This window comes from Oncorhynchus mykiss, chromosome 13, assembly GCF_013265735.2.
Source record: "Oncorhynchus mykiss isolate Arlee chromosome 13, USDA_OmykA_1.1, whole genome shotgun sequence".
NCBI lineage: Eukaryota > Metazoa > Chordata > Actinopteri > Salmoniformes > Salmonidae > Oncorhynchus > Oncorhynchus mykiss.
Window position 1 is genome coordinate 9869830 of NC_048577.1, and position 15000 is coordinate 9884829.

General features: G+C 41.6%; 1 protein-coding gene across 1 annotated transcript in view; it reads left to right on the top strand.

The window, feature by feature from the left end:
- Window positions 1-15000, top strand: part of LOC110495064 (voltage-dependent T-type calcium channel subunit alpha-1I-like) — a 63747-nt gene that overhangs the window by 27382 nt on the left and 21365 nt on the right. The window contains exon 3 of the mRNA XM_036942584.1: window positions 296-393. Within this exon, the coding sequence (XP_036798479.1) occupies window positions 296-393 (98 nt within the window). The remainder of the gene's footprint in view (window positions 1-295; window positions 394-15000) is intronic.

Consider the following 15000-nt stretch of genomic DNA (forward strand, 5'->3'; position numbering starts at 1 on the left):
GTAAATACATTTAGGAAACAGATACAGTAGTAAGAATATGAATACATATGAGAATATATTTATTCATATATAAGAATTTGAATGAATATAAGAGCATAAACATCTCGAGTTTAGATAGATCCTCTGATGTGTGATCTGTGCTGTTACTGGGTTTCACTATGTTTTCTTATACCAGGTTGAACTAGATAAATACCACTAACAACGTTGACAACACCTAGTGAGGACAGAGGGTTTGTTCAGTTCAACAGTGTGAGTTTCAACAGTTTGTAACAGTATTGTGTTCCTGTTTCTCCAGGATGGTAGAATACTCCTTGGACCTCCAGAACATCAACCTCTCAGCCATCAGGACAGTCAGGGTCCTCAGACCCCTCAAAGCCATCAACAGAGTTCCAAGTAAGTCTCCCATAGATACCACCATCACACAATACCTGCCTGATCGAGTCACAGATCTGCTTCCACTATGGCAAGACAGCACAGGTCTGAGACCAGGCTACATGCACATTCTCCACTACTATTACACTGAACAGAAATATCAATGCAACGTGCAACAGTTTATAGAGTTTTACTGAGTTGCAGTTCGGGCTGTGGCGGACATGACGTTTTGTCAGCTGGTGATTGTCAAGCAAATAACTGCCAGTCTCACGGTAATTGACAGTTAATTAGCATATACATATTTAGCATCTCCTGGCTTCCACACACAGCCTTGAAGCCACTAATGCAGGCCTTTGGAACATCTACATTTAAAAAGTCTAATAAACCCATTTAATATAGCCTACACCATCACAATAAACCCATTTAATATAGCCTACACTATCACAATAAACCCATTTAATATAGCCTACACTATCACAATAAACCCATTTAATATAGCCTACACTATCACAATAAACCCATTTAATATAGCCTACACTATCACAATAAACCCATTTAATATAGCCTACACTATCACAATAAACCCATTTAATATAGCCTACACTATCACAATAAACCCATTTAATATAGCCTACACTATCACAATAAACCCATTTAATATAGCCTACACTATCACAATAAACCCATTTAATATAGCCTACACTATCACAATAAACCCATTTGATATAGCCTACACTATCACAATAAACCCATTTAATATAGCCTACACTATCACAATAAACCCATTTAATATAGCCTACACTATCACAATAAACCCATTTAATATGGCCTACACTATCACAATAAACCCATTTAATATAGCCTACACTATCACAATAAATCCATTTAATATAGCCTACACTGTCACAACAAATCCATTTAATATAGCCTACACTATCACAATAAATCCATTTAAAATAGCCTACACTATCACAATAAACCCATTTAATATAGCCTACACTATCACAATAAACCCATTTAATATAGCCTACACTATCACAATAAACCCATGTAATATAGCCTACACTATCACAATAAACCCATTTAATATAGCCTAGACTATCACAATAAATCCCTTATTTATTTTAGACAGGTCTAAAGAAACATGATATGAAGAAAATGTTGTCTATTTCAGAAGACCAGAATAGCATCCTCTGAGTTGTCTTTATGTCAGGTCCTGACTATGGCTGTGCCATATGGCTGTGGGCTACACTGGTTCATTTAGCAGACAACATTTGGTTAGAATTCCGTGGCATTGTTTTATATTCTTTTAAAGTAGGAAAGAATACAATTGAACAAAGCTGAATAAAACACAAAGGATATTTTCTCCGAACATGCGGCTATACTGTGTTGAGCAGTTAAAGAATAAACTGGTCCTCCTATATCCTTAATTGAGTTGTTTACACCAGTTAAAGAATAAACTGGTCCTCCTATATCCTTAATTGAGTTGTTTACACCAGTTAAAGAATAAACTGGTCCTCCTATATCCTTAATTGAGTTATTTGTGCAACTTTAGTTGTGATACAACGTTGGGCTATATGTTTTGATGTGTAATACATTCTAAGGCTGCATTATGGATCTCTAACCATGATTTGAAAAAAGTCACAAGCTACACACACATTTTGACACCCACTTGATAATATTCTCACCAGGTCTCACATTTCTCTGCAGCATCTCCCTTGTTTGGCCATAATGCCCCTCCAAAATAAATACATGCCTTTTGTGGCCAAAGTGGCCTTTGTGCCCTTGGGCTGAATATAACAGGCTAATTACAGTATAATTCCCTTCTCCCGGCTGCCGTGCTCCTTGGCCCCTCTCACTCACGTCTAGTAGGTTATAGCCAATGCCCCTCTCACTCACGTCTAGTAGGTTATAGCCAATGCCCCTCTCACTCACGTCTAGTAGGTTATAGCCAATGCCCCTCGTCCTTCTCCTGGCTGCCGTGCTCCGAGACCCCTCTCACTCACGTCTAGAAGGTTATAGCCAATGCCCCTCGTCCTTCTCCTGGCTGCCGTGCTCCGAGGCCCCTCTCACTCACGTCTAGTAGGTTATAGCCAATGCCCCTCGTCCTTCTCCCGGCTGCCGTGCTCCAAGGCCCCTCTCACTCACGTCTAGTAGGTTATAGCCAAGGCCCCTCTCACTCACGTCTAGTAGGTTATAGCCAATGCCCTCACCTGATCAGGTCCTTCTCACAGGCATTTCAGATAAGAAGTAGGCTACAAGTGAATAAAGACAGGGAAGCAACTGCACGCATATATATATATACATACCTCTTACTGAATTCCAAGGCACATATTGAAGATGCTAGAACTGTCCACATTCAGCCTACTTTCCTTCATCCAACAAGATGAGTAGACCTAATGAACAGCAGAAGCACTAGCCTATGTCAATCTACTATCCCCCATAGTACAAACGTAGACCTATTCTATCGATTAACTTGTCCTTCTGTGCAATAAATACATATTCCAAACATACTCTGGGACAGTTGTGGGATGCGATAGATCCCAAATGAATACAACCAATCGCATATTTTTTTAAAACAGTTTAAAAGCAATGAGGTCGATCGTTTAGCTTAAAATGTTTGTTAAACTATTAGGCCATTTTTTTCACATTATAAGCCCAGTAATACACTCACAGCAGTAGGCTATAAGCGTGAATGTTCCTAAATGGAATCAATTAGCAGGAAAACACTGTTCTTGAATTGACGGCTAATGTGATTATAGATGTAATGCTTTATTATAAAGGTGCATTTTATGGTGAAAATGATCTCCCCCAAACTAGAAACGTGTTGCTTATGTCTGCCATGTAAGATCTACACTGGTTATAAAGCGGATTAATGTGCTCCATTTTAAGAAGTTATTTGGCCACTTTAGTTGAGTTGTGCGAGTTGTGTGACTACGATTTTCTTGCCTTAATGCACAACCTGGGCATCATTCAACCTGGGCATCATTCAACCTGGGCATCATTCAACCTGGGCATCATTCAACCTTGGTATCATTCAAGTTGGGCATCATTCAACCTGGGCATCATTCAACCTGGGCATCATTCAACCTGGGCATCATTCAACCTGGGCATCATTCAACCTGGGCATCATTCAACCTTGGTATCATTCAAGTTGGGCATCATTCAACCTGGGCATCATTCAACCTGGGCATCATTCAACCTGGGCATCATTCAACCTGGGCATCATTCAACCTGGGCATCATTCAACCTGGGCATCATTCAACCTGGGCATCATTCAACCTGGGCATCATTCAAGTTGGGCATCATTCAACCTGGGCATCATTCAACCTGGGCATCATTCAACCTGGGCATCATTCAACCTGGGCATCATTCAACCTTGGTATCATTCAACCTGGGCATCATTCAACCTGGGCATCATTCAACCTGGGCATCATTCAACCTGGGCATCATTCAACCTGGGCATCATTCAACCTGGGCATCATTCAACCTGGGCATCATTCAACCTGGGCATCATTCAACCTGGGCATCATTCAAGTTGGGCATCATTCAACCTGGGCATCATTCAACCTGGGCATCATTCAACCTGGGCATCATTCAACCTGGGCATCATTCAAGTTGGGCATCATTCAACCTGGGCATCATTCAACCTGGGCATCATTCAACCTGGGCATCATTCAACCTGGGCATCATTCAACCTGGGCATCATTCAACCTGGGCATCATTCAACCTGGGTATCATTCAACCTGGGCAACATTCACAAGTTATAGGCTAATATTGTCACCCATGAGACTATTCTTAATTTAATGTTGTCTTTACATATACTAAATAATATATGTGTGATATATGTTTTGATTTAGAATGGACCATTATCATGCACCTGTCTCAGAACAGGGGCATGGGAAAAAAATACATGTCATCTATGTACTTAAATAGCGAATGGAGGACTATGTACTTAAATAGCGAATGGAGGACTATGTACTTAAATAGCGAATGGAGGACTATGTACTTAAATAGCGAATGGAGGACTATGTACTTAAATAGCGAATGGAGGACTATGTACTTAAATAGCGAATGGAGGACTATGTACTTAAATAGCGAATGGAGGACTATGTACTTAAATAGCGAATGGAGGACAAATTTCCCATGGTTCATTTTCATGCCAGCCAGGTAGTCTATGCTCCTGTTGTAAAGCGAAGCAATGTGCTTAATATTAGGAAAGTTGAGAAATAAATATAGTAGACCTAGCCTATAGAAAGCTGATGATACCCTCCTCTTTTTAATAGAGGCCATCAAAACTGTTTTCTTACGCAATTGCATATCCTGTAGAAATGTTGCGCAACATGAGCTCATGGGCTCTCTTGAAGTGTTTGATTAGATGTTTTAATACATTTGCATTGATGTCATTAGAATGATTAGAGGGACAATAAAGTGCTGAGTACCAGGCAGTTAGCAAGTTTGGAGCAGCAGCATCAGAGTTTGGAGAAGCCTAATTACTGTGCTTAAACTATCAAATGTAATTTGGTCACCTTAACAGTCCTAGTTACAGTTCAAATAAAGAAATCAGTCAATGTATATACATTTATATACATTCCTTAGCCCATAATCTATGGATTTCACATGACTGGGAATACAGATATGCATCTGTAGGTTGCTCAGAAAACCAGTCAGTATCTGGTGTGACCACTATTTGCCTCATGCAGCGCGACATATTTCCTTCTCATAGAGTTGATCAGGCTGTTGATTGTGACATATTTCCTTCTCATAGAGTTGATCAGGCTGTTGATTGTGACATATTTCCTTCTCATAGAGTTGATCAGGATGTTGATTGTGACATATTTCCTTCTCATAGAGTTGACCAGGCTGTTGATTGTGACATATTTCCTTCTCATAGAGTTGATCAGGCTGTTGATTGTGACATATTTCCTTCTCATAGAGTTGATCAGGATGTTGATTGTGACATATTTCCTTCTCATAGAGTTGACCAGGCTGTTGATTGTGACATATTTCCTTCTCATAGAGTTGATCAGGCTGTTGATTGTGACATATTTCCTTCTCATAGAGTTGATCAGGCTGTTGATTGTGACATATTTCCTTCTCATAGAGTTGATCAGGCTGTTGATTGTGACATATTTCCTTCTCATAGAGTTGATCAGGCTGTTGATTGTGACATATTTCCTTCTCATAGAGTTGATCAGGCTGTTGATTGTGACATATTTCCTTCTCATAGAGTTGATCAGGCTGTTGATTGTGACATATTTCCTTCACATAGAGTTGATCAGGCTGTTGATTGTGACATATTTCCTTCTCATAGAGTTGATCAGGATGTTGATTGTGACATATTTCCTTCTCATAGAGTTGATCAGGCTGTTGATTGTGACATATTTCCTTCTCATAGAGTTGATCAGGCTGTTGATTGTGACATATTTCCTTCTCATAGAGTTGATCAGGATGTTGATTGTGACATATTTCCTTCTCATAGAGTTGGTCAGGCTGTTGATTGTGACATATTTCCTTCTCATAGAGTTGATCAGGCTGTTGATTGTGACATATTTCCTTCTCATAGAGTTGATCAGGCTGTTGATTGTGACATATTTCCTTCTCATAGAGTTGATCAGGCTGTTGATTGTGACATATTTCCTTCTCATAGAGTTGATCAGGCTGTTGATTGTGACATATTTCCTTCTCATAGAGTTGATCAGGCTGTTGATTGTGACATATTTCCTTCTCATAGAGTTGGTCAGGCTGTTGATTGTGACATATTTCCTTCTCATAGAGTTGATCAGGCTGTTGATTGTGACATATTTCCTTCTGATAGAGTTGGTCAGGCTGTTGATTGTGACATATTTCCTTCTCATAGAGTTGGTCAGGCTGTTGATTGTGACATATTTCCTTCTCATAGAGTTGATCAGGCTGTTGATTGTGACATATTTCCTTCTCATAGAGTTGATCAGGCTGTTGATTGTGGCCTGTGGAATGTTGTCCGACTCCTCTTCAATGGCTGTGCGAAGTTGTTGGATATTGGAGGGAACTGGAACACGCTGTCGTACACTTCAATCCAGAGCATCCCAAACATGCTGAATGGGTGACATGTCTGGTGACTATGCAGGCCATGGAAGAACTGGGACATTTTCAGCTTCTAGGAATTGTGTACAGATCCTTGTGACATGGGGCTGTGCGTTATCATGCTGAAACATGAGGTGATGGTGGCGGATGAATGGCACAACAATGTATCTTCGTGCATTCAAATTGCCATACAGAAAATGCAATTGTGTTAGTTGTCCGTAGCTTATGGCTGCCCATACTATAACCCCACCACAACCATGGGGCACTCTGTTCACAATGCTGACATCAGAAAACTGCTAATCAACACAACGCAATATACACGTGGTCTGCAGTTGTGTGGGACGGGTGAACATACTGCCAAATTCTCTAAAACCACTTTGGAGGCGGCTTATGGTATAGAAATTAGAAATGCTCACTAACAAGGATGCAAACAAAATAATTCTCTATATTCAATTCTCTGGCAACAGCTCTGGTGGACGTTCCCTCAGTCAGCATGCCAATTGCCCACTCCCTTAAAACTTGAGACATCTGTGGCAGTATTGTGTGACAAAACTGCACATTTAAGAGTTGCCTTTTATTGTCCCCAGCACAAGGTGCTCCTGTGTAATGACCATGCGGTTTAATCAGATTGTTGATATGCCACACCTGTCAGGTGGATGGATTATCTTGGCAAAGAAGAAATGCTCACTAACAAGGATGTAAACAGAAAAAAAAAATAATAATAACAATAATAAATCATTTCTGGGATCTTTTATTTCAGCTCATGAAACATTAACATGCTGCATTAATATTTTTGTTTAGTGGGTTAAGTGTTTTATGTTCCCTCACCATCGAGAGCTCTTTTCAATAGGCCACAGAACATCAGCACCACGGACAGCTCGCCATCAGAGCTCTTTTCAATAGGCCACAGAACATCAGCACCACGGACAGCTCACCATCAGAGCTCTTCTCAATAGGCCACAGAACATCAGCACCACGGACAGCTCACCATCGAGAGCTCTTTTCAATAGGCCACAGAACATCAGCACCACGGACAGCTCACCATCAGAGCTCTTCTCAATAGGCCACAGAACATCAGCACCACGGACAGCTCACCATCGAGAGCTCTTTTCAATAGGCCACAGAACATCAGCACCACGGACAGCTCGCCATCAGAGCTCTTTTCAATAGGCCACAGAACATCAGCACCACGGACAGCTCACCATCAGAGCTCTTCTCAATAGGCCACAGAACATCAGCACCACGGACAGCTCACCATCGAGAGCTCTTTTCAATAGGCCACAGAACATCAGCACCACGGACAGCTCACCATCAGAGCTCTTCTCAATAGGCCACAGAACATCAGCACCACGGACAGCTCACCATCGAGAGCTCTTTTCAATAGGCCACAGAACATCAGCACCACGGACAGCTCACCATCAGAGCTCTTCTCAATAGGCCACAGAACATCAGCACCACGGACAGCTCACCATCAGAGCTCTTCTCAATAGGCCACAGAACATCAGCACCACGGACAGCTCACCATCGAGAGCTCTTTTCAATAGGCCACAGAACATCAGCACCACGGACAGCTCACCATCAGAGCTCTTCTCAATAGGCCACAGAACATCAGCACCACGGACAGCTCACCATCGAGAGCTCTTTTCAATAGGCCACAGAACATCAGCACCACGGACAGCTCACCATCGAGAGCTCTTTTCAATAGGCCACAGAACATCAGCACCACGGACAGCTGCCACACTGGCACGTCAGCAGAGAAAGTCCATGCTACTGTGTAACCTTATACAGGGCACTCTCCATGGTTTTCAAGTCGACTGCTGCTCTCTATGCTAAAAATAATACATTTACCAAGGATAGTAATGGTAGTAGTAGGGATAGTAGTTGTAATGGTAGTAGTGTAAATAATAGTGGTGGTAATGGTAGTAGTGTAAATAATAGTAATGGTAGTATTAGGGATAGTAGTGGTAATGGTAGTGGTGTAAATAATAGTAGTGGTAATGGTAGTAGTAGGGATAGTAGTGGTAATGGTAGTAGTAGGGATAGTAGTGGTAATGGTAGTAGTAGGGATAGTAGTGGTAATGGTAGTAGTAGGGATAGTAGTGGTAATGGTAGTATTAGGGATAGTAGTGGTACTGGTAGTAGTAGGGATAGTAGTGGTAATGGTAGTAGTAGGGATAGTAGTGGTAATGGTAGTATTAGGGATAGTAGTGGTAATGGTAGTAGTAGGGATAGTAGTGGTACTGGTAGTAGTAGGGATAGTAGTGGTAATGGTAGTAGTGTAAATAATAGTGTTGGTAATGGTAGTAGTGTAAATAATAGTGGTGGTAATGGTAGTAGTGTAATTAATAATGGTGGTAATGGTAGTAGTGTAAATAATAATGGTGGTAATGGTAGTAGTGTAAATACTAGTGGTGGTAATGGTAGTAGTGTAAATACTAGTGGTGGTAATGGTAGTAGTGTAAATAATAATGGTGGTAATGGTAGTAGTGTAAATAATAATGGTGGTAATGGTAGTAGTGTAAATAATAATGGTGGTAATGGTAGTAGTGTAAATAATAATGGTGGTAATGATAGTAGTGTAAATAATAATGGTGGTAATGGCAGTAGTGTAAATAATAATGGTGGTAATGGTAGTAGTGTAAATAATAATGGTGGTAATGGTAGTAGTGTAAATATTAGTGGTGGTAATGGTAGTAGTGTAAATAATAGTGGTGGTAATGGTAGTAGTGTAAATAATAATGGTGGTAATGGTAGTAGTGTAAATAATAATGGTGGTAATGGTAGTAGTGTAAATAATAGTAATGGTAGCATTCATTCTAGTAGTATTAATAGAAGCATGTTCATTTTCCATGTTTAGCCTTTTATTGTCCCCATTATTTATCACATTCTTCTATTATCATCCACTGATGCAGTGTTGCAGTTCTTGACACAAACCTGTTACCTCGTTCAAAGGCACCTCAACCTTTTGTCCCGCCCATTCACCCTCTGAAAGGCACACATACACAATCCATGTCTCAATTGATTTAACAAGTGACATCAATAAGGGATCATAGCTTTCACTTGGATTCACCTGGTCAGTCTGTCATGGAAACATCAGGTGTTCATAATGCTTTGTCAATATTTACGCAATCTTTCTCATGTCAGTAAAGCTATTTGAATTTGAATTTGAGAGAGAGTCTGTCTGTCTCTGTTGCAACGTGCTCTTCTCTCTCTGTGTGTTCCAGAGCTCATCCCAAACCACTTCAACACCCAATCAACACCCAATTAGAAATGCTCACTAACAAGGATGCAAACAAAATAATTCTCTATATTCAATTCTCTGGCAACAGCTCTGGTGGACGTTCCCTCAGTCAGCATGCCAATTGCCCACTCCCTTAAAACTTGAGACATCTGTGGCAGTATTGTGTGACAAAACTACACATTTAAGAGTTGCCTTTTATTGTCCCCAGCACAAGGTGCTCCTGTGTAATGACCATGCGGTTTAATCAGATTGTTGATATGCCACACCTGTCAGGTGGATGGATTATCTTGGCAAAGAAGAAATGCTCACTAACAAGGATGTAAACAGAAAAAAATAAAATAATAATAACAATAATAAATCATTTCTGGGATCTTTTATTTCAGCTCATGAAACATTAACATGCTGCATTAATATTTTTGTTTAGTGGGTTAAGTGTTTTATGTTGTCTCACCATCGAGAGCTCTATTCAATAGGCCACAGAACATCAGCACCACGGACAGCTCACCATCGAGAGCTCTTTTCAATAGGCCACAGAACATCAGCACCACGGACAGCTCACCATCGAGAGCTCTTTTCAATAGGCCACAGAACATCAGCACCACGGACAGCTCACCATCGAGAGCTCTTTTCAATAGGCCACAGAACATCAGCACCACGGACAGCTGCCACACTGGCACTTCAGCAGAGAAAGTCCATGCTACTGTGTAACCTTATACAGGGCACTCTCCATGGTTTTCAAGTCGACTGCTGCTCTCTATGCTAAAAATAATACATTTACCAAGGATAGTAGTGGTAATGGTAGTAGTAGGGATAGTAGTTGTAATGGTAGTAGTGTAAATAATAGTGGTGGTAATGGTAGTAGTGTAAATAATAGTAATGGTAGTATTAGGGATAGTAGTGGTAATGGTAGTGGTGTAAATAATAGTAGTGGTAATGGTAGTAGTAGGGATAGTAGTGGTAATGGTATTAGTAGGGATAGTAGTGATAATGGTAGTAGTAGGGATAGTAGTGGTAATGGTAGTAGTAGGGATAGTAGTGGTAATGGTAGTATTAGGGATAGTAGTGGTACTGGTAGTAGTAGGGATAGTAGTGGTAATGGTAGTAGTGTAAATAATAGTGGTGGTAATGGTAGTAGTGTAAATACTAGTGGTGGTAATGGTAGTAGTGTAAATACTAGTGGTGGTAATGGTAGTAGTGTAATTAATAATGGTGGTAATGGTAGTAGTGTAAATAATAGTGGTGGTAATGGTAGTAGTGTAAATAATAGTGGTGGTAATGGTAGTAGTGTAAATAATAATGGTGGTAATGGTAGTAGTGTAAATAATAGTGGTGGTAATGGTAGTAGTGTAAATAATAGTGGTGGTAATGGTAGTAGTGTAAATAATAGTGGTAGTAATGGTAGTAGTGTAAATAATAGTGGTGGTAATGGTAGTAGTGTAAATAATAGTAATGGTAGCATTCATTCTAGTAGTATTAATAGAAGCATGTTCATTTTCCATGTTTAGCCTTTTATTGTCCCCATTATTTATCACATTCTTCTATTATCATCCACTGATGCAGTGTTGCAGTTCTTGACACAAACCTGTTACCTCGTTCAAAGGCACCTCAACCTTTTGTCCCGCCCATTCACCCTCTGAAAGGCACACATACACAATCCATGTCTCAATTGATTTAACAAGTGACATCAATAAGGGATCATAGCTTTCACTTGGATTCACCTGGTTAGTCTGTCATGGAAACATCAGGTGTTCATAATGCTTTGTCAATATTTACGCAATCTTTCTCATGTCAGTAAAGCTATTTGAATTTGAATTTGAGAGAGAGTCTGTCTGTCTCTGTTGCAACGTGCTCTTCTCTCTCCGTGTGTTCCAGAGCTCATCCCAAACCACTTCAACACCCAATCAGCATCATAAGTACCTTATTATTTCCTGAGTTGTTCTACGGAAAGCGAACGGTCCAAAAGACAAGGGCGCTGATTGTTTTCACAGATTTTGATGAGATCAGAGATAGTAAACAATTTAGTTGTTGAGTCCAAATTGTGCCAGGCAATCACACAATCACACAATTTATTTTCCTCTTCCAATGACAGATACCCCCCCCCCCCCCCCACACACACACAGCTATTCATTGTGAGAACCATTGAGTGGCCTCTCAGTTGGATGCGATGATACTTGAGTTAATGTTGCTTTGCTTCATCCATAATGGCTGGAGCTTATAGCTCACTATACAGGTGACAACGTGCAGCTCATTTCTCTTGTGTGTGTGTGTCTTCACGGTTTCTAGGTGTGTGTTTGGTGTGTGTCTTCATGGGTACTAGGTGTGTGTTTGGTGTGTGTCCTCTGTGGGAAAGTGTGAGGAGAGACGGGAGTGAGGGAGAGAGAATAGAAGAGACAGACCAGAAGAAGAGACGAGGAAAGGGCATGAGTTGTATAATAGAGGGAGAGATAGTAAGGGATTAATCAGCAGTCTTTCTAACTACTGTACAGATTATAGTCATCTCTAGTGGATTATTCCCTAGTTAGAATGTTCCTATGTCCTCTCCCCTTCCAGATGTTCCTGGTGATCAGAGCATTGAGTAGGAACAGCCACCCCATTTTCTAATATCTCTCTCTCTCTCTCTCTCTCTTTCTCTCTCTCTCTCTTTCTCTCTCTGTCTCTCTCACTCTCTCTCTCTTTCTCTCTCTCTCTCTCTCTCTCTCTCTCTCTCTCTCTTTCTCTCTCTCTCTCTCTCTCTCTCTCTCTCTCCCTCTCTCTCTCTCTCTCTCTCTCTCTCTCTCTCTCTCTCTCTCTCTCTCTCCCTCTCTCTCTCTCTCTCTTTCTCTTCTCGTCTTTCTCCCACCCCCTTTCAATTCTCCACTGAGTCAGATCCATCTCTCTCAGAATGAAATATAGTAGTTAGTCCTTTTCCTTCCTTCCTTCCTTGCTTCTTCCTTCCTTCCTTAGAGAGAAGAGAGTGGTGGTGGTGAACAGGTTTAGAGGGGACAGAGTGGTGGTGGTGAACAGGTTAGAGAGGAGAGAGTGGTGGTGGTTAACAGGTTTAGAGAGGAGAGAGTGGTGGTGGTGAACAGGTTTAGAGAGGAGAGAGTGGTGGTGGTGATCAAGTTTAGAGAGGAGAGGAGAGGAGAGGAGAGGAGAGGAGAGGAGAGGAGAGGAGAGGAGATGAGAGGGGTATAGAGATGGAAAGTAGAGAAGTGAGGGATGGACTGAGGCGAGAAGCAGAGGGACCTGGATGACTAGCTATTTCGATGATGGATCGAGCGGAGCGGAGGAATGAGAGTGGGGAAAGAGGGAGTCGGATGAATAGAGACAATAAGTGAGGGATGAGCGAGGGGAACGAAGGAGAAGATGAGATGCTGCAGAAGAAAGAGAGGAGAGAGAGAAAAGAGGTGTGAAATATCACCATCACTTTTGTTTTTATTTAAGTTTGAACTTGGCACTTAACAGACGCTGCCCCCCCTCCCTCTCCATCCATCCCTCCTTCATTCATCCCTCTCCATCCATCCCTCCTTCATTCATCCCTCCTTCATTCATCCCTCCTTCATTCATCCCTCTCCATCCCTTCCTCCTTCATTCATCCCTCTCCATCCCTCCCTCCTTCATTCATCCCTCTCCATCCTTCCCTCCCTCCTTCATTCATCCCTCTCCATCCCTCCCTCCTTCATTCATCCCTCTCCATCCCCACCTCCTTCATTCATGCCTCTCCATCCCTCCCTCCTTCATTCATCCCTCTCCATCCCTCCCTCCTTCATTCATCCCTCTCCATCCCTCCCTCCTTCATTCATCCCTCTCCATCCCTCCCTCCGTTCACCCCTCTCCATCTATCCCTCCTTCATTCATCCTCTTCCTGTTTCTTCACTTCACCTTGTTATTGGTGCAAAACCGCTGTTCTACATGTTCATTTGTCTCTCATCCACACATTCTCCTTTCACCGCCAGACGTCACACTCTTCTTTCTCTAGGGGTTGTGCCTAAGGACCCAGGGGTCCTTCCTACTCTATTAGGGGCCATTCCGGCTGCCCTGGTGTCTGCCTGTTCAGAAAGAAGAGATGAATCAGTCATTATGTTGTTAGGTACTGAAAGACCCCAAGGGAAGCCAAGTCACTGCCATGTAACTGTTAGTAATGAGATAATATGGACTGAGAATATCTATCTAAGAATATCATTATGAGGACGAAGAGCTGAATGGACTGTGAGGGTTAGGGTTCCACTTTATGAAGTGAATTGAAGAGTGAATTGTTTAGTGAGCTGAATAGACTGTGCGGGTTAGGGTTCCACTTTAGTGAAGTGAATTGAATAGTGAATTGTTTAGTGAGCTGAATGGACTATGAGGGTTAGGGTTCCACTTTATGAAGTGAATTGAATAGTGAATTGAATAGTGAATTGTTTAGTGAGCTGAATGGACTGTGAGGGTTAGGGTTCCACTTTAGTGAAGTGAATTGAATAGTGAATTGTTTAGTGAGCTGAATGGACTATGAGGGTTAGGGTTCCACTTTATGAAGTGAATTGAATAGTGAATTGAATAGTGAATTGTTTAGTGAGCTGAATGGACTGTGAGGGTTAGGGTTCCACTTTAGTGAAGTGAATTGAATAGTGAATTGTTTAGTGAGCTGAATGGACTGTGAGGGTTAGGGTTCCACTTTAGTGAAGTGAATTGAATAGTGAATTGTTTAGTGAGCTGAATGGACTATGAGGGTTAGGGTTCCACTTTATGAAGTGAATTGAATAGTGAATTGAATAGTGAATTGTTTAGTGAGCTGAATGGACTGTGAGGGTTAGGGTTCCACTTTATGAAGTGAATTGAATAGTGAATTGTTTAGTGAGCTGAATGGACTGTGAGGGTTAGGGTTCCACTTTAGTGAAGTGAATTGAATAGTGAATTGTTTAGTGAGCTGAATGGACTGTGAGGGTTAGGGTTCCACTTTATGAAGTGAATTGTTTAGTGAGCTGAATGGACTGTGAGGGTTAGGGTTCCACTTTATGAAGTGAATTGAATAGTGAATTGTTTAGTGAGCTGAATGGACTGTGAGGGTTAGGGTTCCACTTTATGAAGTGAATTGTTTAGTGAGCTGAATGGTAAGTTGAAGTTTATTGTAAGGTGGAAAAGGCATCATTGCTTTTGCCTCGTGTTACTTCAGCATCAGGAGATTAGACCACTTATCAACCAGGCTTCCACTCTTTCATTTGTTCTCTCTGGGGGGGAGGAATGGAGGGAGGGGGGAGGAATGGAGGGAGGGGGGAGGAATGGAGGGAGGGGTGAGGAGAGGGAGGGAGGGAGTGGGGAGGAGAGGGAGGGAGGGGGGAGGAATGGAGGGAGTGGGGAGG